This window comes from Halichoerus grypus, chromosome 5, assembly GCF_964656455.1.
Source record: "Halichoerus grypus chromosome 5, mHalGry1.hap1.1, whole genome shotgun sequence".
Taxonomy (NCBI): domain Eukaryota; kingdom Metazoa; phylum Chordata; class Mammalia; order Carnivora; family Phocidae; genus Halichoerus; species Halichoerus grypus.
In genome coordinates this window covers 88,130,966-88,154,089 of record NC_135716.1, presented here as the reverse complement: position 1 = coordinate 88,154,089, position 23,124 = coordinate 88,130,966, and the positions used below count along the sequence as shown (strand labels likewise).

The 23,124-nt window shown below is 38.1% G+C and overlaps 1 protein-coding gene across 1 annotated transcript; it reads right to left on the bottom strand.

Moving 5' to 3' along the window:
- Window positions 1-936: 936 nt before the first annotated feature.
- Window positions 937-22,446, bottom strand: SEC22B (SEC22 homolog B, vesicle trafficking protein). The gene is made up of 5 exons (XM_036090096.2): window positions 22,161-22,446; window positions 13,484-13,593; window positions 10,400-10,560; window positions 8,415-8,561; window positions 937-2,876 (listed from the first exon to the last, which is right to left on the bottom strand). The coding sequence occupies exons 1-5, from the start codon at window positions 22,233-22,235 to the stop codon at window positions 2,722-2,724; spliced, it is 648 nt and encodes a 215-aa protein (XP_035945989.1). The 5' UTR covers window positions 22,236-22,446; the 3' UTR covers window positions 937-2,721.
- Window positions 22,447-23,124: the final 678 nt, after the last annotated feature.

Here is a 23,124-nt window from a genome sequence, read left to right as displayed (position 1 = left end):
TGCTTAGGTTCAAATCTCAGCTCCATCATTTTCTAGCTCTGCAACTTGGGGCAAATCACTAACTCTTCTATGCCTCAAGAGAAGTATCCTTTGTGAAGTTTCTTCATTCATACGGTGTAAACAGTAACTTACTTCAACAGGTGAATGTGAGATATAAGCTCCAAAGACAACATTATATCAAAACTAAATTTATTTGGTACCTGGGATAATAACTCTTTTCTTGAAAATCGCTGGAAACCTGCCTCCTATGCCTCAGTCTACCTTTGATGGCTCCTCAGTTTTATTTCCCTACTTTCAGGCTTATCCCTAATATATCTTTTATACTTTGGCCAGAATGATCATTTGAAACCGTAAATCTGATGCCATCTCTTGCTGATATTAGTGTGGTCTAAACTCCTTAGCGTGTAGACAAGTCTTTTTATTACAATTTACCAGTCGGGTTCTTCTTCAAGTCTCAACTGCCCAAACTTACCCAGTGAGTTAAGCTGAACCAAGCTAATTACCATCCCCAACACAGGTCTCACTCTTTTACTCATGATATTGCACAAAGAACTGACTCTGTCCGGAATACCTCATTCTCCTTCTCTTACCACATTCCTTCCCAAAGTAAATTAGGTGTCCTTTCTTAATGTGCCCCCAATAACACTAGACAGTATTTACCACATTCTATTTTAGATGCCTGGTTGGTTGCGGATACTTTTCATCTGGTCGGAGCCTCCCACTACCTCCAATAAAGAACGGAAGTGGGAGCCACATCACAACAGTCTTGTTCTCTCATTTTTCTACCATCGTAACATTAAACCACTTTCTCATTCCTTTCTTCATCATTCTGCCCCCGTTCTCATTTTTTAATTAACCCAATGAGTTTGGTAGAAATGTACCCAGAAAACTATGTGCACATAAAATAACTAGATAATAAAACTTCACACTGAAGGGAACATTCTAGAAGTATTTATTTCATTGCTGGCCACTTGGTTGCTGCATGCAACTCTCAACAACGAGCTGCCACTCTCCACTCCTATAGAAGAACCAAATGTTATGGTACCACTAAGGTTTTCAGACTTCCAGGCTTTTATTACCAACATCATTACTCTAGGGACAAGCCTTTTAGGGACTTAAAAGCACTTATTCTCTATAAAAAGTAACTTCATATTTCATGCACATACTCCAATTGGCAGACTTAGGTCCAAAATGGAAAGAAAAAAAATTTATTCTAGTTCTCTAATTTATCAGGAACAAAATAAGCCACTTCTCCTTGCTTTGTTATTAGGAAATAGGATTTTTTTTCTCTATCAGGAATCAGGACAGTAGCTTTGATGATCCCTTAGTTATAAAATTGTTTACTAGTTAAAGTTCTCTCCAAAGATGTTAAGAAGTAAGAAGCTGGCTCATTTTCCTATAGGACTTAAAGAAATATTTGCAGTATGTGTAAATTCTAGTTTATATTGTAGACCCTTGTGATAATATTTAAGAGGTCTATTCTCCCCATTTAAAAAAGTCTACCTCAGAAGGTAAAAGGAAATCCCCATCATCCCTGAGCAAAAAAGGGAAAAATCACAGGTACTTTTATTTGTTAATAGAAGCCACTTAAATGAGTTATCTAACTCTAGAACATTCTCAGAGAATTTACATAAACTGAAGCAGGTACGAGGTGTTCTCAGAGACTTATTCAGATAAATGTATTTAGTAGTTTGAGTAGTTGCTCTGTAAAAATTTAAATCTAACTACACAGCTAAACATTTTCCATTTTGAAATTTGAGAATATCCTGAGAGGATGCTTATGGACATGAAACTACTGGGTGCAGAGAAGTTTTAAAATTTCAGCAGGAGGAAAAGAGAGTGGGGAAAACTACAGTGGAGAAAGTAAGAAGGGGCAGGACAAAGCTGTAGTGATGGGCTGGGCCTTTCTTCCCATTAAGTCAGGGGACTCTGGCTATCTGTATGCTATACTTACTCTTCTATTAATACAAACTGGATGCTGAAAGATAAAATTAAGAATGTCCCAAACTAAATTTGTCTTTTAAGGAGAAAATGACAGAAAACACTTTAGCTTCTTAATCAAGGAGTGCTATAATATAATTTCAAGGCATCTTAATATAATTCATTTAACCCTAAAGCAGTTGTGCAATAAGCAAAATATCATAAAATGAAAACAACAAAGGTTAACTTCCTACAGGGGCCAACAGACAACATCTTTGCAGCACAGCAATTAACCTTCACATAGTGGAGTCTTGTTTACAAGGCCATCAAAAACTGAAAATCACAAATGTCACCAACAAAAGGAATGTTGATTAGAGTCAAAAAACTTCCCAACGGGCTGCCTTCTCTGAAGGAATTTCAGACTATTGCTAGCACAGGTTGGCTAAGCCAGATCTCACTGATGGCTCCATTAGAGAAAGAAAATGCCCCACTCAGTGCTGTTTTAAAAATGTAAAAACACTGGGAGGGAAAAAACAAAATAAAACAATCTACTGTTCCCTAACGTATACAGCTCAGCACCCAGAGAAAGCCTCTGCCCCCAAAAGAGACTTTCTACAAAGGGGTAAGCTTCATCAAATGAGGTGTAACATTTCATTTTCAGGACATGTCTTTCCTTGCAAGGTCTTTAGAAGCAGAAGTTCCACTTGGAATTCTAATACACATCTCTGTGAGCTCAGTTTCCTGAAAACATACACCTGCCGAGCTCTAGGTTCACCCTTGCCAGTGACTGGATTCACTACTTCACAGCCACCAGAATCGCACATACACTATTAACATGATGAAAAATACAGCAACCGCTGCAAGTTTGGCGTAAGTGGAACGCATGTTCAAGTACTTCGCGTCCTGGCGGTACTTCTTGGACAGACTGGACAGATTGTTAGCCTTTGAATCCAATGCTGTCAAAGAGGAAAAAAGGAAAACAGTAATTAGTCCCTGAAGTATTCTGTCTAATGTATTAAGCATAAAAATAACGCAAATGAGTGGGACCATACCAAACAACCATGAAGCTTAAATTATCATTTTTATTTTAAGGGTTAGGGTGCATACACTGATTAACCCATGATCCTGATGCACTATAAAATCTACACTGCATTTTAAAGTTACCAGACTAAATTATGTTCAAATTCTTGAGGCTGTACCGTGAGGTGGTTAAGAGTGCTGGCTCTGGTCTCAGAGTCTTTATAAATTTCAATCTCAGCTGCACCAGCCATGTGACATTGGTCAATTCACTTAGTCTCTCTACTAAGACCCAGTTTCATCATCTATAAAATGAGGATAATAACACTAACTGTATCACAGGATTATAGGTACATGAGAATGCCTGTAAAGTGAACACAATCCTTGCATATGATAAGCCTCTGAGAAATGCTAGGTGATAATAATCGTCATCATCTTTTAATGGTCTAAATCATATTCTCTCATATCTTGAAAAATGATTATCCATGCAAGATAAGACTCAGGTAACCAGAAAATTCAATGAGTCAGAAACTGAGTATTGAGCTATATCTTAATGGTGACTGCTACCGAATTCCCAAGATTCTCCACATGGTAAAAACCATTATGATGCTACCAGAAATTATATTTCAACAGACACAGGAAAGTTGTCTTGTAACTAAAATATAATCACAGGTGCTGGAAAACCACCAATACCTACTAAATTAACCTTTTTAGAACCTTTTGCAAAGTTTTGTTTTTCTAAAAGGACATTTGTAATGTCGCTGCCGTCTATAACTGTTAACTGAGCACTTAGAGAAGCAACCAGAGAGACACAAGCTAGACCGGATTAAAATACATGACATAATTTAATAATAATAACAAATTCTCAGTGTGACATAAATGAATTTTGATCACTTTACTTCTTTAAATTTTTGAAAAACACTGTTTTGCAATATGAATTTGTTCTTCCTTAGGGAATACTTCTGGAATATTTGGAGTTGCTTAATAGAGACTGAGTTGATTGAGAAATGTGGTATTACTTAATGACAAAAGAATGACAGCCGCTTCTAAATTAGCAATTTGTCCTGTAAGAAAAACACTTAGTCACATAAGAAAAGTTAGGAGATGAGAAATAACCATGACAATGCTGTGACGAATCTTTCCAGCCAGTCTACTAAAATGGACACTCCACTGGATAGAACTTTTTAACCAATGTCTATTGCTATATTCCCAGTGCCCAGAACAGAGTCTGGTAATAGTCAGTGATAAAAAAAAAAAAAAAAATTGCTAAATGAAATCTAAATCTGCTGAGAATAACTGGGCAGCAGAACAAATATTAGGTCATACGAAATAAGCAATAGTTAAGAGAATTCCTTTACACAGAAACATTTGGAAACACATGATATCATAAAGACAAAGCCACTACTGGGAGAAGTCACTGAGCAAATATTTATGTTATAAGCACCATGCAAAGTGCCAAAAGATACAATGATGATCACAACATACATGACCCCTCTATTTGGGGAACTTATAGTCTTGTAGGGTGACACCTCTGAATGAAACAACAAAACCCATGGCTTAAAAGAAACAGCTATTTTAGGCAGTAAAAACGGGCGCAATTTCATATTGCTGAAAGAACCCATGGGAACTACTCTTAGGTCTTAAATGCAAGGCAGACTAGCTCTAAAACTAAAAATTAGAGAGGGGTGCCTGGGTGGTACAGGTGGTTAGGGGTCCAACTCTTGGTTCAACTCAGGTCGTGAGATCAAGCCCCATGTTGGGCTCCATGCTCAGCGGGGGGGTCTGCTTAAGACTCTCTCTCCCCAGGCGCCTGGGTGGCTCAGTCATTAAGCATCTGCCTTCAGCTCAGGTCATGATCCCCGGGTCCTGGGATCGAGCCCCACATCGGGCCCCCTGCTCCGCAGGAAGCCTGCTTCTCCCTCTCCCACTCCCCCTGCTTGTGTTCCCTCTCTCGCTGTGTCTCTGTCAAATAAATAAAATCTTTAAAAAAAAGTCTCTCCCTCTCCCTCTGCCCCTCCTCCCTGCTCACTCTCTCTCTCTAAAATAAATAAATCTTAAAAAAAAAAAAAATTAGAGGGGGAGGCTGGGTGGCTCAGTCGTTAAGCGTCTGCCTTCGGCTCAAGTCATGATCCCAGGGTCCTGGGATCAAGTCCCGCATCGGGCTCCCTGCTCAGCAGGAAGCCTGCTTCTCCCTCTCCCACACCCACTGCTTGTGTTCCCTCTCTTGCTGTGTCTCTCTCTGTCAAATAAATAAATAAAATCTTAAAAAAAAAAAAAATTAGAGGGGCATCTGGGTGGCACAGCTGGTTGGGTGACCAACTCTTGGTCTCAGCTCAGGTCGTGATCTCAGGGTCCTGGGATCAAGCCCCGCAGCAGGCTCTGCACTCAGTGCAGAGTCCACTGGAGACTCCCTTTCCCTCTCTCCCTCTGCCCCTCCCCATCACGTGCCCTCTCTCTCCCTCTTTCAAATAAACAAATAAATCTTTAAAAAAATTAGAAAGAGGGGGCACCTGGGTGGCTCAGTTGTTAAGCGTCTGCCTTCGGCTCAGGTCATGATCCCAGGGTCCTGGGATCGAGTCCCACATCGGGCTCCCTGCTCGGCAGGAGGCCTGCTTCTCCCTCTCCCACTCCCCCTGCTTGTGTTCCTGCTCTCGCTATATCTCTCTCTGTCAAATAAATAAATAAAATCTTTAAAAAAAAAAATAAAAAATAAAAAAATTAGAAAGAGGGCGCCTGGGTGGCTCAGATGGTTAAGCGTCTGCCTTCGGCTCAGGTCATGATCCCAGGGTCCTGGGATCGAGTCCCGCATCAGGCTCCCTGCTAGGCGGGGAGTCTGCTTCTCCCTCTGCCTCTGCCCCTCTCTCTCTCTCTCTCTCTCTGACTCTCATGAATAAATAAATAAAACATTTAAAAAAAAATTAGAAAGAGAAAGAAGGCATAAAAGATGGCTTCTTATTATGAAGAAGCTTAAAGAGGAAGAAAACATTTTTTGAGGTAAGCTGATCTTTTCACTATCCTTCAGATTATGCTCTGTTCAGATACGCTTTTTCTTCCTCCCTCTTAAAATACCACTCTTCACTTCTTCCTGATCTATCAAAATTCAAGAAATCTTCCCTGTTCACTTCACATTATCTATTTCCTGCTACATTTTACAGCTCTTATTGTTTATATATCCATTTAAAACTATCACACACTGAAGATGGACAAGGACCTGCAGAGACCAATGAATTCTGCCAGGCACTAGCAGTGTGACTAAAAGCAAGCTACCTAACTTTTCTGAGTCTGCTTCTTTATCTGTAAAACTGGTTTGATACCACCCAATTCACAAGGGATTACTCTAAAGCATAAATAAGATATATATAAAGTCCCCCTGGGGTGCTGGGGTGGCTCAGTGGGTTAAGCATCTGACTCTTGATTTTGGCTCAGGTCATGATCTCAGGGTCGTGGGATGGAGCCTCACGTCAGGCTCTGTGCTCAGCGTGGAGTCTGCTTGAGATTCTCTCTCTCCCTCTCCAGCTGCCCCTCCCCCAGCTCATGCTCTCTTTCTCTTTCTCTCTCAAATAAATAAATAAAATCTTAAAAAAAATTAAGTCCCATGGAATGCCTGGGTGGCTCAGTCGGTTAAGCGTCTGCCTCCAGCTCAGGTCATGACCCCAGGGTCCTGGGATGGAGTCCTGCACTGGGCTCCCTGCTCAGCAGGGAACCTGCTTCTCCCTCTGCCTGCTCTCCCTGCCACTCCCCCCTACTTGTGCTCTCTCTCTGTCTCTGACAAATAAATAAACTCTTTTAAGAAAATAAAAAAATAAAGTTCCCCTACCATATTGCCTAACACAAAGTGTTCAATTGATGTCTGTTCCCTTATACTATCTATAAAGTACTCTGTGACAATGACCTTGTTTCTTATCTTCCCAATTAGATGAAGTTATTATGATTAGAAAAGTACAGGTGACTCTTAAACAACATGGGTTTGAACTGTGCGCATTCTGCTTATACACAGATTTTTTTTTTTACAGAATACCGTAGATTTATTTTTTCTTCCTTATGATTTTAAAAACATTTTCTTTTCTCTAAATTACTTTACTGTAAGAATACAGTATATAATATGTGTAACATACAAAATAGCATGTTAATTGACTGTTTACGTTAAGGGTAGGGCTTCCAATCAACAGTTGGCTATTAGTAGTTAAGTTTTTGGGAAGTCAAAAGTTACATGTGGAGCCCCTGACCCCCACGCTGTTCAAAGGTCAACTGTCTTCTTTTCCAATCAGCACAGCACTAGAAAAGAATCCTTTAACACTTTTGATAAACTGACCAGATATACATTTTAGATTTAAGAAAAATTCCTGTTCTGGTCTATTTTATCCCAGGTAGAAACAGTAAGGCTGTTATGATGAAAATTTATAGACTCACTCATCCAAAATTTGATGTTTAAAGAGTGTGAAGCTATTTGCTGGAACAACTGCTGACTACTAACATAAAGGTTACAATCTGCAGTTCATAATAAAGGAAAACCCATTTACTCATGAATAATGTCACAAGGTTGAGTTCACGAAATACTCATTAAGGCATCTATTTGTAATCATTACTGTGAGAGAAATAAAGCAAGTATATGAAATAGATATGAAATACATAAATACTACATTTAAAGAGTACGTTAAACACTTAGGTAACATTTAAACATTAGGTAAATATATATACTTTAAGGCAAATTAGGTAAGTACACATACACACACATGCACACACACCCATTATGTGCTTAAAAAACCATTACATAGCAAAGTGTCTTAACAGTTTAAAAGACAAAACAGATTAATGTTTTGTGGGCTATTAGAATCAGGGAAGGCTTCTTGGGAGAGGTAGTTCTTATCTGGATCTTAAAGAACAAGTCCGAGATGGTGAGGAAGCTGACCTGGCTGAGGCAGAACATTTGTGAACTAGAGAGCATGAAAGAAGTTTGCAATCTCCTTATCTTCCATACAGAGAACACAATGCCTTACACATTACAAACATGCAGTAAGAATGAAAAGTTGAGACCAGACTAGATCTTATCTTGTAGTCACAGATTTTGAGTTTTTCAGCAGAGGAATGCCTTGATAAAAATGGCATTTTATGACATTTGATCTGGCAGCAATAAAGTCTCCCAAAGTGGCTAGTCAGGAAACCACTGCAATAAATCTTTGACAGTTTCCTCTCATTCTTCTTTTCATTTCCCTTATGTGTTTCTGTAAATATTTACTTAACATTGTAAATATCTTGGAAGCAGTAATTGCTTCTGATATGGAATGAGACCTTCACACCGTTCCAACTCAACAAAAACTAATCATGCTAGGAAGAAAAACATGTTGGAAGTTTTGTAATGTAATCTATCTCTAAGAGGTGAATTCTTAACAGTGCTAGACAGAATCTGACAGCAAAAAAAAAAAGTATCCCAAAATAAGCTATCCTTGCCCATATAGGACTCTTAATTCTTTACATACCTGAGAGTGCTTCTCCCCGTTGTAACACTTCTTCAATATTGGCCACCATGATCCTCTGCACATCTTGCAATTCAGTGTTGATGGAGCCTAGGTTTCTCCGAGCACGGCTGTCAATGTAGAGCTTCTTGGTTTTCTGAATGTAGGTGTCTAGAATAATGAAGAAAAATGACCATGAACAACTTTGTCCATCAAAGTACTGTAGGGAATAGGAAGTTCTGAGTTTAGTCCTGGATTGGCAATTGTCCATGGCTAAGCAAGCTCTTGAGTGAGCATCAAAATTTGAGTTTTGATTTCTTCATTTGTAAAATGTAGATAGATGACCATTCAAGAGAAATGTCCTCCGCATACCTTCAAATGAGAAGTCTCTGCTCTCAGGGTCCTTAGAGAAATTAAGACCCACTGTAGTAAGCCTTTCCTGAAAGCAGAGATTTTCAAAACATGTTCCGAGGATCCTTAGGGTTTCACTACTTAATTCTTTACGCTCCCTGAAAAGAATCCTGGCAACAATCTAGCATCACTACAGGTTAACACGGCAAGAGTTATTCTAGCATCAAAAGGGGTAAAAACATTGTCTTAAAATATTTTAACATACATTCCTAATTTCACTCTGTTCTTAAACTTCAGGTAAAGCAAAATCCCACTATAAAACTGCAGTCTTATTCATGGTTAGCCCATGTCTGTATTTCTCAAAACTGTAAAAAGAATGACTTATTATTAAAAATTATATTTTCAACTTTTGGCAAAAATCTTAAGTTATATGTGGTGGAGACCTCTCATTTGCCTTTTTAGACCTCCTCTCTACCTTTCTGCACCACGCTTTTTGCCTCAGGAAGCTGACCCGCATGGACTACATCGTGAGCTCCTTGCCCTGGAGCTTCCAGTTAGGTTCAGCCAATGAGGGAACCCCAAGGGTAAGGCGTGAAAGCAGATAGTGACTTTAGGGTATTTATTCCCAACCTCTCCCTGAGAAGTCACCCTGGCCTGGCAGTATCCCTCCAACTAGAAGTTACTGCTCCTCTCAAGTTGGCTTTCTCTATAAATTTTCTCCTTTGCAGTTCCAGAAACTGCTCCTTTCTCTTATCCCTTCAGGCCTAGGGATGAAAATAATTACTGTGTTACTGATCTCAGGTTACTGTACTTTCTGGTTCACCTATAACCCATTCATCTTTGTATATAATCCTTTAAGCTAATCTGAGTGTACCAAATATTTCCTGTGTGATCTTGATACAGTATTCTTTTTTTCTTGGGTTTACTGGACCTTTATTATCTTCAAAAACAAAATTTAAAAACCAGACATTATAAAAATTAGCACTTAAGAGAGTTTGTAGTTATGAAACACTGGAGTGTTTTGCTAAATTTTCTTTAGTTTTAAGAGTAAGATGACCATTTAGCAAACTGGAAACACTTCAGAAATTCGGAAAAGTAAAACCAATTTCTTTTTTAACTAAAAATATCAGTAATGTAATCTAATCATACTTATTCTCACTTCCTCTAATTAGGGTACTCAAGACATTTCCTTTGATTTACTGCCATCAGATACTTTACTGGTGATGAAGCTTTCTGTAATTATTGTACATGGACACCCATACTATTTCTGCATGTAATAAATGTTATCTCTCCCCAATATCATACCTCTTCCAGTATTTTTTTTTTTTAAACTAGAGGATCTGAAAGAAACAAAATACCTTCTTTCTGATTTCCAAATTCTGATCTACAGAAAATGAACCTTACTGGGTTCAAACCAAATCACAAAAAAGGGCAAAAGGCAACAAGTTCTAAGAAAAAGATCAAAAGACCAGGGAAATTACTTATGAGAAGAAGTCTCATTCACTCAGAAGGACAAAGAGATGGAATGGAAAAGACAGAATTCAAAACTTCAGTAAGTAAACATCAAATAAAAATGTGTCAAAATTATTATCAATGTAACAAACAGCTTCTCCATATTGTTTGCTCTCTTGATATAGAGATGAAGAGCAAAAACTTACCAAACTCAATAAAGGAATAGGGCCTAGACACAGTGGGCACCTTCTTCCCATGCTGTTCATCAAACTCTGAGTGCAAATCTTCTAGGTAGGCAAAAGCCAGTTTCTTAGGGAAGGCAGCTTCACACAAAACCAAATAACAAACTCCCTGCTCAATAATGTAGCTGGAGAGACAAAAAAACAACAACAAAAAAACAACAAGAAAAAGTTGTCTGTAGAATAACAATACACCCAACAACCTGAAACAGACTCTCAGTGCCTTACAAACTTTTGAAAATATTCTAGCCTAAGTCCTTTGAGGCTAGCTAAATCAGAAAATCAATTTCAAACCATAAATCCTTAGAATCAGAAAGCAAACACCATCCCATTATTAGAATTATATTCCAAAAGGAATATTTAAACATGTTTATTATAATTGTTTATTATATAATTCAGCTAAAATATCTTAATACCGAGGACTTTTTCTTGAAAACTCAGAGTTGTGACTCCATCCACCTTTTGATTATGTATGGAAACGAGTATACACATATTTAAACTCCTTCCAGTTATAAGAAGCACAGTGGAATGGAAATTTTTGTGGATACTTAGAAGTTGGAAGTTAATGCCACAATGTTTACTGGATACAGATAATGACCTTAGGACAAATAATATCCCCTAATTCCCAGGATAGAACTCTATATTAACTATCCAGTATCCGAAACTATCCAATAACAGAACTAACTTCCTCTTAGCTCCCTGGCACTCTGGAAGGAGCTATATGACTACATGTCTGAGATGTCTTGGAAAGAGGTTAGGTTACTCAGTGATTTCTTTTTAGCCACAGTACTCTTTATTTCAGCAATAATTATATTCAGAAGACCAATATGTACATCAAACAAATTCAGAAGGCCATTAGTTTAAGTAGGAGTATAAGGGCACAAAGTATTATATATACCCCTATCCCTACCCTTACTATGTGGCTCCTAATGCATCCTAGGACTTCACAGAGCAGTTTACAATATATCATATGATCTCTCAGGCCCCTTAAAATGATGATAATAATGATGATGATGATGATACTGTTGTCCTATCTCTTGCTTGGGCATCTGAATCAACTGCTCTCCTTGCCTTCAATCTAGACCATCTTCTAAACTACCAGTTTTATTCCTAAAGAGTAAATATGATCATATTACCCTGCTTAAAAACTCTCAGGGTTCCCGAATACTTATAAAATAAAATCATACTCTTTGATATAATACTTATGGCTCCAAAACAGGTGTAGGCCGTATTCCATCATGCTATTCTCCAAACAGGTTCTTTTACGGCCTCCCGGATTTCTGCTTATATATATATATTTATTTCTAATTGTAATACTCTTTTATGTACCTGGAGAAACCTTGTTCATTTTCCTATGCTTGATTCTACTATAATTTTTTCCATGAAATTTCTCTGTATTCTTCCTCTCTATCCCCTTTCCTCAAACTTACTCCCTACAAATGGGAATTTATTGCTTCCTTTTCTCTAGTCCCAAAGCATTTCATTTATAACCGAATTACAGCACTTCTTGCCCTAAGGTATCATAGTTTAGTTGTCTGCATATATGTTTCTCTCTGCTAATAAAATAAGCTCATAAAAGCTATGGACATTGGGCGCCTGGGTGGCTCAGTTGGTTAAGCGACTGCCTTCGGCTCAGGTCATGATCCTGGAGTCCCTGGATCGAGTCCCGCATCGGGCTCCCTGCTCTGCAGGGAGTCTGCTTCTCCCTCTGACCCTCCCCCCTCTCATGTGCTCTCTCTCATTCTCTCTCTCTCAAATAAATAAATAAAATCTTTAAAAAAAAAAAAGCTATGGACATTAAAGGCAGAACTTAACATACGGTCTGGCAAAGAATAATCTTTAATAAATAGCTCTTAGATGGAAATAATGGATGAGAAGAGATTATAAAGTTCTTAAAGGAACCATACAGAAGAAAAAAATTTCTTTTCAATTCCATTAGAACTTGCCTAGGTTTTTTGTTCCTAATCCATGGTAGAGATAAAGGTACTATATATAATTAGGTGCTGATATTTATTTTTTTATGTTGAAAATTGGATTTATAGAAGATATTTCATATACTACACAAATTAATACCTATAAAACTTAATATCCAGGCAAACCTTTGGGGTCCCCTCCTTCTTTGGGAGCTTCATACTCTATCATTCAATGAACTTTACTATCACTCAATAAACCTTGCTTTGCTGCCCACCAAAAAATAAATAAATAAATAAATAAATAAATAAAATTTAAAAATTAAAAAAAATTTTAAAAAAATAAAACTTAATATCCACTACTTTCTTAACCAATAAACCAGGGTTTTGTTTTGATTTTGTTTTGTATAATTGTTTGTTTCTGATGGGTGGTGATCTTTTTTTCCCCCTTTCAAGTTAAACACAGCAGGTCCCTCCCAGGTCTATATTATCTTAGCCTTTGAGTTCCTAAAATAGCAAGGATTATTTAGCTAATCCTATTTTATTTTCCTTTGATCTTCTTGTCCTCTTTTTTTTAATCCTTCCTGTTTTTATCACCCTCAAACTTGACATGTATTAAACATTTAATACCAATTATTTGTAGAAAATTTGAAATCCAATAAAGTCCTTTTGATCCCTCTCTCGGCTATATGCATTGCCTATAACCACTGATTGAGATGCTCTTAAATTACCCTCACAAAACTATGACCATCTTCCCTATTTTATAGAGGTAACGGAGGCCTAGAGAAGTATGTGAGTTGTTCACGGTTGTGTTGTTGTCAGTAAATGTTTGAGCAAGAGTACTAATCTACATATATCTGGCTCTAAGAAGCTCCTAAAGCAAAAATTTATCTATTATTGCATGATAGGTACAGCAGTTATTAGACACGGGATAACAAGTTAATTTATTGTATGCAAATTGAATAAACAAACCAAGATTTCTGTTTTGCAGAACTGGAGCCAGGAAGTTGCTTCCATGAAAAGACTATATTTTTAAAATTTTCTTTACTTTTTAAAAAACTGTTACCATTCTTATCAGGTGTTACTTATATCTACTATATCTCATACTTAAATGACCACAAAGAAATAGGATTATACTCACTGGAAAGTCATGGCACCAGCTTCCAAAGTACATCTAGTAGGGGACTGTTCATTCAACTTGCGAAAGAGTTGCTTAGCCTGACTCTGGTACTGTTGAAGATCCCGGCCAGACTGAAAGAAGACACCTTCATTTAAGAATTTTCTACACACAAAAAACGCCATAACAATTAATGAGCAGCATCATACTATGAGGACGCTATGTAAATATGGTCTTTCATTAAAGATTAGTAAGATTCATTTTAACAAAAGAAAAATGGTCTACTTTTTAGAGCAAAAAGGAAGACCAAATCCCTAGTTGTTCAAGAAAATCACATTATTTGCTAAGAAGCAAATCGTACTTCTTAACTGCCTTTAAGGCACTCTTAACTTTTAATCCGGTGTTCTTTCCACCATTCGGTCAGTGGTCTCCTCCTGACTCATTTCACTTGCACACTTACTGGCACATAACTGCACATGTTCTATACTCAGGGGAAAACCCTGGGAACAACAGACTGATGAATCTCATTTTTATCCTGGAATATCAAGCAAAATCTTCCACAAAGTGTTACAATATTGAACATTTAAGCAAAACTAAATGTATGCACCCATAACTGCAAATTACCAGGAACACTATAATGCAAATGGGTAAAAATGAGCAAGAGTAAGGACCGAGATTAAAAAGTCAAATATTCTTTACTGAATAAATCTATTTGGTTTCTGAGTTTGGATAGCAAGGGACATATGCATACAAAATGAAAATAACAATATTCAGATGGTAGAATTACAGGCAATATTTTCTTGAACAATTTCTAAATAGTTTAATGATTAAAAAAAAAAAAGAAGGAAAAGAGCCTACTGAGGAAAATAGCAGTGTCATCTCAAAAGGAGAACATCAATCACCAATTAGATCCAAATGGGAAAGAATGGAATGGAAAGCAAATATACATTATTTATGCATCCACATACGGCATACGGGGGGGGGGGGCGCGCAGCGGCATTTTTGCCATTTGATAGAAAGGAATTATTTTATTTTGGATTATTTATTATTTTTTTAAAGATTTTTATTTATTTATTTGACAGACAGCGAGAGTGGGACCACAAGCAGGGGGAGTGGGAGAGGAAGAAGCAGGCTTCCTGCTGAGCAGGGAGCCCGATGTGGGGCTCGATCCCAGGACCCTGGGACCATGACTTGAGCCAAAGGCAGATGCTTAACTGACTGAGCCACCCAGGCACCCATGGATTATTTATTTTGAATTCAACACTAGAACACAGCATCTCCTTGACAGATGTTTAATAACTAAATGTTTACCTTAAAAACTCATTTATTTGAGGTTCTCCCTCAAAAGATCTGTGGACTGGAGCTGAGGTCTAACTTTTAGAAAATACAAAGCGAGGGGCGCCTGGGTGGCTCAGATGGTTGGGCGTCTGCCTTCGGCTCGGGTCGTGATCCCAGGGTCCTGGGATCGAGTCCCGCATCGGGCTCCCTGCTAGGCGGGGAGCCTGCTTCTTCCTCTGCCTCTGCCTCTCTCTCTCTCTCTCTGACTCTCATGAATAAATAAATAAAACATTTAAAAAAAAAAAAAGAAAATACAAAGCAAAACCTAAAAATTCTAGATGGTGAACCACTCAGCTAAGAGTAAAAACAAGGAGCAATGATAAAATTATGAAAGCAGCAGATAAATGTACAAGTACTGGATTCTAAGCTATATTTAAAATGATGAACTAGGGACACCTAGGTGGCTCAGTGGGTTAAGCGTCTGCCTTCAGCTCAGGTCATGATCTCAGGGTCCTGGGATCGAGCCCCACATCCAGCTCCCTGCTCAGCCGGGAGTCTGCCTCTCCCCCCCACTCATGCTCTCCCCCCGCCTGTGCTCTCTCATACATGCTCCCTCTCTCAAATAAATAAATAAAATCTAAAATAAAATAAAATAAAATGATGAACTGGAAATTTCAGTATGAATAAGAAGGTAAATAAGCATGAAGTGAACCAGGAGAGTTAGAGAGACACCACTAGAAGTATCAATTTGTAGATTTATCTTGTTTAGTACTGCCCCTATGGCAATGATTTGTTATAATATTCTTCACTTGAGAAATAGTTCTATATTAACATATACATGTATATATGTATGTGTATGTTTACATATTAACAATACTTTACAATAATTAACATTATAATATATATTAGCATTATTATATTAACCTGTACTGCATGTATTTTTTTTTTCTCATGACTGGTCAGCTAGTAAAGGAGAGTGAATACTATCACATGCTTTGAACTAGTGCACAATATCCTACATTCCTAAATTTGAACAGTACTTGCCAATTTGTTTGCTTCACCAATGCCATTATATATGTGGCATTTGGAAGAGATCTGACCCCACAACATTAGACACAAAGGGATGCAAATAAAGCTGGAAATATTACTAACGTGCCAAGAAATAATACCAACATTGATCAATGATTTTTCAACCTTGGCTTTACACTAAAATCACCTGGGTGCTGTACAAAAACTAATCAAGCCCTATCTCCTCCTACCCCAAACCAGTTAAATCAGTATCTCAGAGCTGGAACTCAGAAATTGGTATTTTAAAAATAACTACAACCGGGGGCACCTGGGTGGCTCAGCCAGTTAAGTGTCTGCCTTTGGTTCAGGTCATGATCCCGGAGTCCTGGGATCAAGCCCAACGTCGGGCTCCCTGCTCAGTTGGGAGCCTGCTTCTCCCTCTCCCACTCTCCCTGCTTGTACACTCTCTCTCTGTCAAATAAATAATAATAATAATAACCACAAACACAGATGTTAAGTAAAACTGTTTTTGACAGCTAAAGGCAGGTGAGCACCTTAAAGGAACTAGTTGAAGAAATAAATAGCAAAAAAAAATTGTCAAATAAAGACTGGTACAAATCCTTTGACTTTATAAGAAGCACTGTAAACATTACTGCAACTTAAGAGGAAGAGACTAATAACTGTATCGACTACAAGAAACTATGTCCAAAAGCATGCTACAGTTTCAGGGATTTATAACGAACAAAGCAGTGACTGTCAATGCACCACACGGAGATCAGAGATTATGACACGCCAACCAACATTTCACAGTGCTGGTTCCATTAGCATCACCATCGCTGAGAACGCAACGCTGGCACAATCTTTCTGATAGTCATTTTTGTAATATGTACTGGAAATTATAAAAATCTTACATTATTGTTTTATCCAACAATTCTGTATCTTTGAAAATATACATACACAGCATATGTTAAAAAAAATAACTACAGGGGCGCCTGGGTGGCTCAGTCGTTAAGCGTCTGCCTTCGGCTCAAGTCATGATCCCCAGGTCCTGGGATCGAGCCCCACATTAGGCTCCCTGCTCAGCGGGAAGCCTGCTTCTCCCTCTCCCACTCCCCCTGCTTGTGTTCCCTCTCTCGTATGTCTCTCTCTGTCAAATAAATAAATAAATAAACTCTTTAAAAAAAATAAAATAAAATAACTACAAATGCATATAAAAATAAACAAATGTTCAGTAATAGGATAGAAAATTGGTTAAATAACATATGGTATATTTATATACTGGAATACTACACAGCCATTAAAATGTTGTATAATATTTAACGATATGAGAACAAACTCACTACACACTAAGTGAAAAAAATAGGTAAACAGTCTTATAGTATTACCCATTATTTAATTTTATACACACACACACACACACACACACACACACAAAGATTAAGGTTATACGTTAAAATGGATATAATTTAAGTAGGGATTTTGGTAATAATCACCATTAACATTTTGGTTCTTTTGTTTATACATATTTACTGAATTTTCTACAATAAGCACAGACTAGTTTTGTAATGGGGAAATTATTCATTTACCCATTCCTGTTTATTGCATATTTGTACCCACAAATATGTACGGTTCTAATGTGAACTTTCAGAAAGGCAAAATGAAACCAGAAAAGATTTTTCAGAAATAGGCAAATTAATAAAATTAAATGAAAGCACTCACTTTCTGCCAACCACTGTTCTAAACACTTTACATAATTTAAATAATCTTTACAACTACCCTATGAAGTGATTAGAACTATTATGCCCATTTTCTGCATGAGAAGTAAAATGTGCCCAAGGACTAGGGGCCAATAAGGAGAGGGACAAGAATTTGACCCCAAGCAACCTAGTTCTGGGGTCCCTGTTCCTAAGCATGCTATACCACCTCTACAATTAAAATTGCTTTGGTGATAGCAGATCCACCTTCTGGGTGATCTTACTATTTGATATTAAATCTAATTCACAGGAAACGATCAAGAAACTGTGTGGCAGCTCTGATCTAGATCTCACAAAACAATATATTCACTGCTGTACAGACAGAACCTCAGTGTGCTTTTAAGATTAAAGTCACAAAGGGCCCACAGTCACTAGACTACCTAAAACAGATTAGATGTCCTCATTCTGTTTTCCACTTCATCCAGAACAAACTTGATGAACCTTGTATACAGTATAATGGAAAGATGTGTTAGCAATCCAATAACGAATTGGATGTGAATGTCCAGACAAATCCTGAAACTAATTTGAGGTCATCCAATATCATATTTAGGATTTGGTTCCATATATATTATGAAAGGTACAGGGTAGATATTTACTGCACAACTATAATACTTTTTATTGCTATCACCTAGGACTGCTGAACAATTAATTATATCAAATGCCACCTTTTGCCTTTACAAGAATGTTTAGCTAAGCTCTTATCATTTTTAAATTCCTGTTGAACTCAGCTGGTCAAAGGCCAGAAGCACCAAGAACCAACCATTTTCTTCTAAAAACAATTACAGTAAGATGACTAATGAACCCTCAATCGTCGGGAGAGTGTGGCAGTTTAAATGTACAAGAGACCATCCACTTTTTTGATGCTCACTGCTGAATACTTCGTTAGATCAAACACCTTCTTCAAGTCCACAGAGCTGGGGGCAAATGGAAGAAAAGAGAACACTCTTCATTTTGAGGTAGAACAGAAAGGTAGATGAAGAAATTGCTAACATCCAAAAAGGAGAAACATACCAGAAAGGTACAAGAAAGGAAATAGAATATCAGAATCTAGGTTTGAAGAGAAAAGTTCATCTCTCTACCACCACTTCTAGTTGAGCACAGAGGAAACAGTGCATGAGATACTCTGCCTACATCATTTTTTAAATTTTAATCTGTACTGTATTATCTGAATAATTGTTCATCTCCAGTAATAAAGCAGTTTGCACAGGTTTAGCACCTAGTAACCACCTAACGTATGATATCTATGATCAGTGTAAATAATTGAAAAAGTACATTGAATTATTTGGACTGAACAATTAAGGTACTTAACTGTAAAACCTATTTGGTTGAAATATCCATTTCTTAAAAAGTTATTTCTGGATTCCTAAGAAGTAAATACATTATTAAAAATGTATTTTATTTTATTTTTTTTAAGAACAAGGCAATAAAGTGTACCAGTTAGGCACTAAGGCTCTGGTCTAGAGTCAGACAGATACGGATTAAAAATAAGTGGTTCTTAAGCAGGGGTGATTCTGCCAATCACACCCGGCAATGTCCAGGAGTATTACACTCCTGGAGGGGGGTGGTGATGGCAGTGCTACTACCATCGAAGATGCAGAGGCCAGGGATATTAGTAGACATCCTACAACGTGCAGGCCTGTTTCCCACAACAAAGAATTATCTGACCTGAAATATCAACAGTGCAGATGTTAAGAAACTGATGAAAAATTCCACTATGCTACTTATTAGCTACATGACTCATACAAAAAACCTATCGTCTCTAAGCTGGGAGATTCCTATCTATAAATGGGAATAATAATACTAACTATCCTAATATGATTGGTATGAAGATTGAATGAAATCATATACCTGACAGGCATTAGCATAATGCTTGGCATGTAGTAGGTATTCTATAAATATTCTGTATACTATTATAAAAATGAATCTAGGATTCATATTTTTACAGATTTTAAAAGTTTAGGAAAAACTCTACTATTCAAAGTCCAAATATCTTTTTTTTTTAAGATTTTATTTATTCATGAGAGACAGAGAGAGAGAGAGGCAGAGGCAGAGGAAGAAGCAGGCTCCCCACGGAGCAGGGAGCCCGATGCAGGGCTCGATCCCAGGACCCCAGGACCACGACCTGAGCCAAAGGCAGACGCTTAACTGACTGAGCCACCCAGGTGCCCTCAAAGTCCAAATTCCTAAAGGAAATAACTATGGTTCCAATTTTAGTATATGTGCTGCCGAAGTGAGCACCCTAAAGGAAATAACTATGGAATTGCCATCACAAAAATATTTTTGTGGAAAATTTTTTTCCTTGTCAATTAAACAAAGTAACCTATCTTGGTAGACCAACACCTAATTCGGAATCAAATTAAGAAACACAAATAGGGGTGCCTGGGTGGCTCAGTCATTTGAGCGACCGACTCCTGATTTTGGCTGGGGTGGTGATCTCGGGGTTGTGGGATGGAGTCCCGAGCCCCATGCGGAGTTGGCTTGGGATTCTCTCCTTCTGCCCCTCCCCCCACTTGCGAGTGCACCCACATGCACTCTCTAATAAATAAAATCTTTAAAAAGATAAAATAAATAAAAGAGGACGCCTGGGTGGCTCAGTTGGTTAAGCGCCTGCCTTTGGCTCAGGTCATGATCCCAGAGTCCTGGGGATCGAGTCCTGCATTGGGCTCCCTGCTCAGTGGGGAGCCTGCTTCTCCCTCTGCCTGCCGCTCCCCCTGCTTGTGCACTCTCTCTCTCTCTGACAAATAAATAAATAAATAAAATCTTTTTAAAAAATTAAAAATTTAAAAAATTAAAAAAAAAGAAATACCCAATAATATCTCAATTATTTTTTCAGTAAAGGATCAAGATAGAGAGTAAGAACTACTAATATTAAATAGACTTTCAAATTCACTTTGTATTCTTTACCCACATTGAAATCCAATGCAATAAACCGACCAGACTTCTCCCCGGGGAAAACCATTTCCCAAACTACATTTATATCCTTCAAGGAGAATTTTCCCACTCTATCTCCCTTGTCAAGTCATGTTCTTGCATTTATTTTAATAATTTCACTCCTTCTGTAGAGTGGTCCTAGAAAATTCTTAAACTGGGAGAAAAGTATTTCACAATTGAAAATTAAGGGCACACTATATTTTTCACAGTTTATATCAATGATTAGACTTTGTTTTGTGCAATGAATAGAAAATATTTCACTGAGCATGACCTGCAACTTCATGATCTGTATCACTATTCTCCTAAGTGTGAAAATAAACATATTTCCAAGTCAAACCTAAAAAGGCATATAACCAAATAGAAGCTTTCCTTATTACTAGATAATACTGTCAGCTTAGATGTCATTTCTTCTGGGAAGGACTTTTCCTGGTCTCCCAAAACTAACTTAGATACCTTTTCTGTAAGGTAAAAGAGTAAAGTAAAGGGCCTTTTATCTTTATCTTTCCATAAGTAAAGCAGCCACAGAGCCGTCTTCTTCTTCCATAGTACTTGTGCTATATTATAACTGCTCATTAGTTTTCTGGCTTTCCCACTAAACTGTAAGCTCCATGAAAGTAGGGACTGTGTCCTCTAACCTCCTGTATTATCACCATGCTTGACACAATTGATGGGAGTTTAATAAGGGTTTTTTTTTTTTCAAGAATATATGAATGAAAAGCCTAAGAAGAGATATGTGCAAAAGAATTTTTTCTAGAGCTCATCTTTTTTTTAGGCCTTGAGTTTTGTTGTTGTTGTTGTTGTTTTTAACTACTTAGGGTGTATGAGAAAGTAAAAGAAAATTGTTCACTTTAAACAAGTTACATAATTTTCATTCTCAGCCTCCCTTCTTCAGAGACCGCCCAACCTTGCTCCAGAAACCTGTCTCACACCAGAAATTTCCCTTGTGATTCTAAGGCACAAAGCAGCTTCTTTTCAAGATATTTGGGGCTGTTGTTGTTTTTTCATCAATTCAATACACTTTTGAGCACCTATGCTAGCATAAAACTGCTGTTGTAAAAGCTATAAGAAACACAAAGATGATTAAGATCTGCCTACTGCCTCCTAGGAAATTCAAATTATTGAAAGACAAAGAAAAATAGTAAAATAAAAGTACAAGGCATTACAGGAATATAACACAGCAGTTATAATTTCAACAGTAGAAATTTAGTAAGGTTTATTGGAGGAGGTGGGAACTGAGCATAACCTTGGAAGAAAGTACTGCAGTGAACTTCAAACAGGTGTCTATATGTGGCAATATTATCTCACCCACTTTCAAAAGATGTCATCAAGATAGGTCAAGGATCAAGTGCCACAGTAGAAGAGGCTGAAGAACTTGGGAGCTGATTTTTCCCAGGACCTGTTAGTCAGCCTTAATAGCAGCAGAAAATTAGAAATCCCGAATTTTAACAAAGTCTCTAAGAGTGACACAACACTGGGTGATCACAATCGGCCGAAACTACCCCTACGCCGGAGCGTCTTCCCGTAGAGAAACAGGTAAGACAAAAATACACCTCCTCCGTCAGGATCTCTTTTCACAAGTCATCCCTCCACTGCCGAAGGATGAAAAAGCAATTCAGAGGGGTCGAGAGTGCATGGGAGGTCGCAAGGGTCCCCTGGGTTCTAAGAAGAAATCCGGTACGGACAGCAGAGCTCAGACAGGGACTTGGGGTCGCGGGGATCCAGGAGCTCACCTGTTCGTCCTCCTGCATCGAGGCGGCCAGCGGGAGCCCGTCCGCCACACGGGCGATCATCGTAAGCAACACCATCTTCACAGGCTACAGGAACCCAACACTGGCCGGGATGGCCGGAGACGTCCTCCTGACTTCCTCTGCCGCGACAACAGTTACACCTCTATCTTAGTTCCCGAAGAGCCAGCTGCTCGCGTCTGCGCTTCCCGCTGAGGTGGCCGGAAACTAGCTTTGGAGCCTTCCACTACCGGTCCTCAGAATTGGCTTCCCACCGAGAACCACAACTACCAGAACAATAGTTCCGCGGTCTCTCCTTCCACCTTCGGAAACTTCCAAGGTCCCGCCCACTTTTCTGGATTGGGAGCTTCGAATAAACCTTCAGCCTTGAGGGCTGTGGCATTCAAACTGAAAACAGAATTTTCTAGTTCCCAATACTGTAAATGTGAGGAGAGGGCTGGGAGGGGTGGTGGGAATTAATGGATACATAGATGGAAAGTATGTGAAAAAACTGAAAATCAAGCTATATATTTTCATATTTTTCTATTTTATATATTATATATTTTATACATAATACTTTCTATATTCGTATATTTCTAGGCAGGGATTTTTGTCTGCTTGAGGTTTTTTGGTTTGGTTGGTTTTTGCTTGTTTGTTTATGCTGTATCCCCAGATCCTTGAACAGTTTCCAGTAAAAAACAAGTATCTATTGTATGTGTGAAAAAATGACCAAGTACAGACCTCAGAAATCACCAAATCAGGTACCCTTCCAAAAGCTGGGATCTCTGCTACATCCCTTATCATAGGTAGCAGGATAGCTTTGTTAGAACTTCCAGTAACTGGGCATTCACTCCCTATTGGAAAGACCTCGACGTAATCCTACTTGAGGAAGTGTTACCATCTCTCTTTACTTTGATGTCCCTATTTCTAAAATGGGGATATTATCCACCTCTCAGGATTTTTGTGAATA

What these genes read in the sequence shown, in the direction of transcription:
- SEC22B (XM_036090096.2), bottom strand. Translation starts at nt 22,235, where the DNA reads ATGGTGTTGCTTACGATGATCGCCCGTGTGGCGGACGGGCTCCCGCTG. An exon ending in GCTGGTGCCATGACTTTCCA is followed by an intron (nt 10,561 to 13,483) that starts GTGAGTATAATC and finishes TTGTCTCTCCAG; the next exon opens with CTACATTATTGAGCAGGGAG. An exon ending in ACGGGGAGAAGCACTCTCAG is followed by an intron (nt 2,877 to 8,414) that starts GTATGTAAAGAA and finishes CCTCTTTGACAG; the next exon opens with CATTGGATTCAAAGGCTAAC.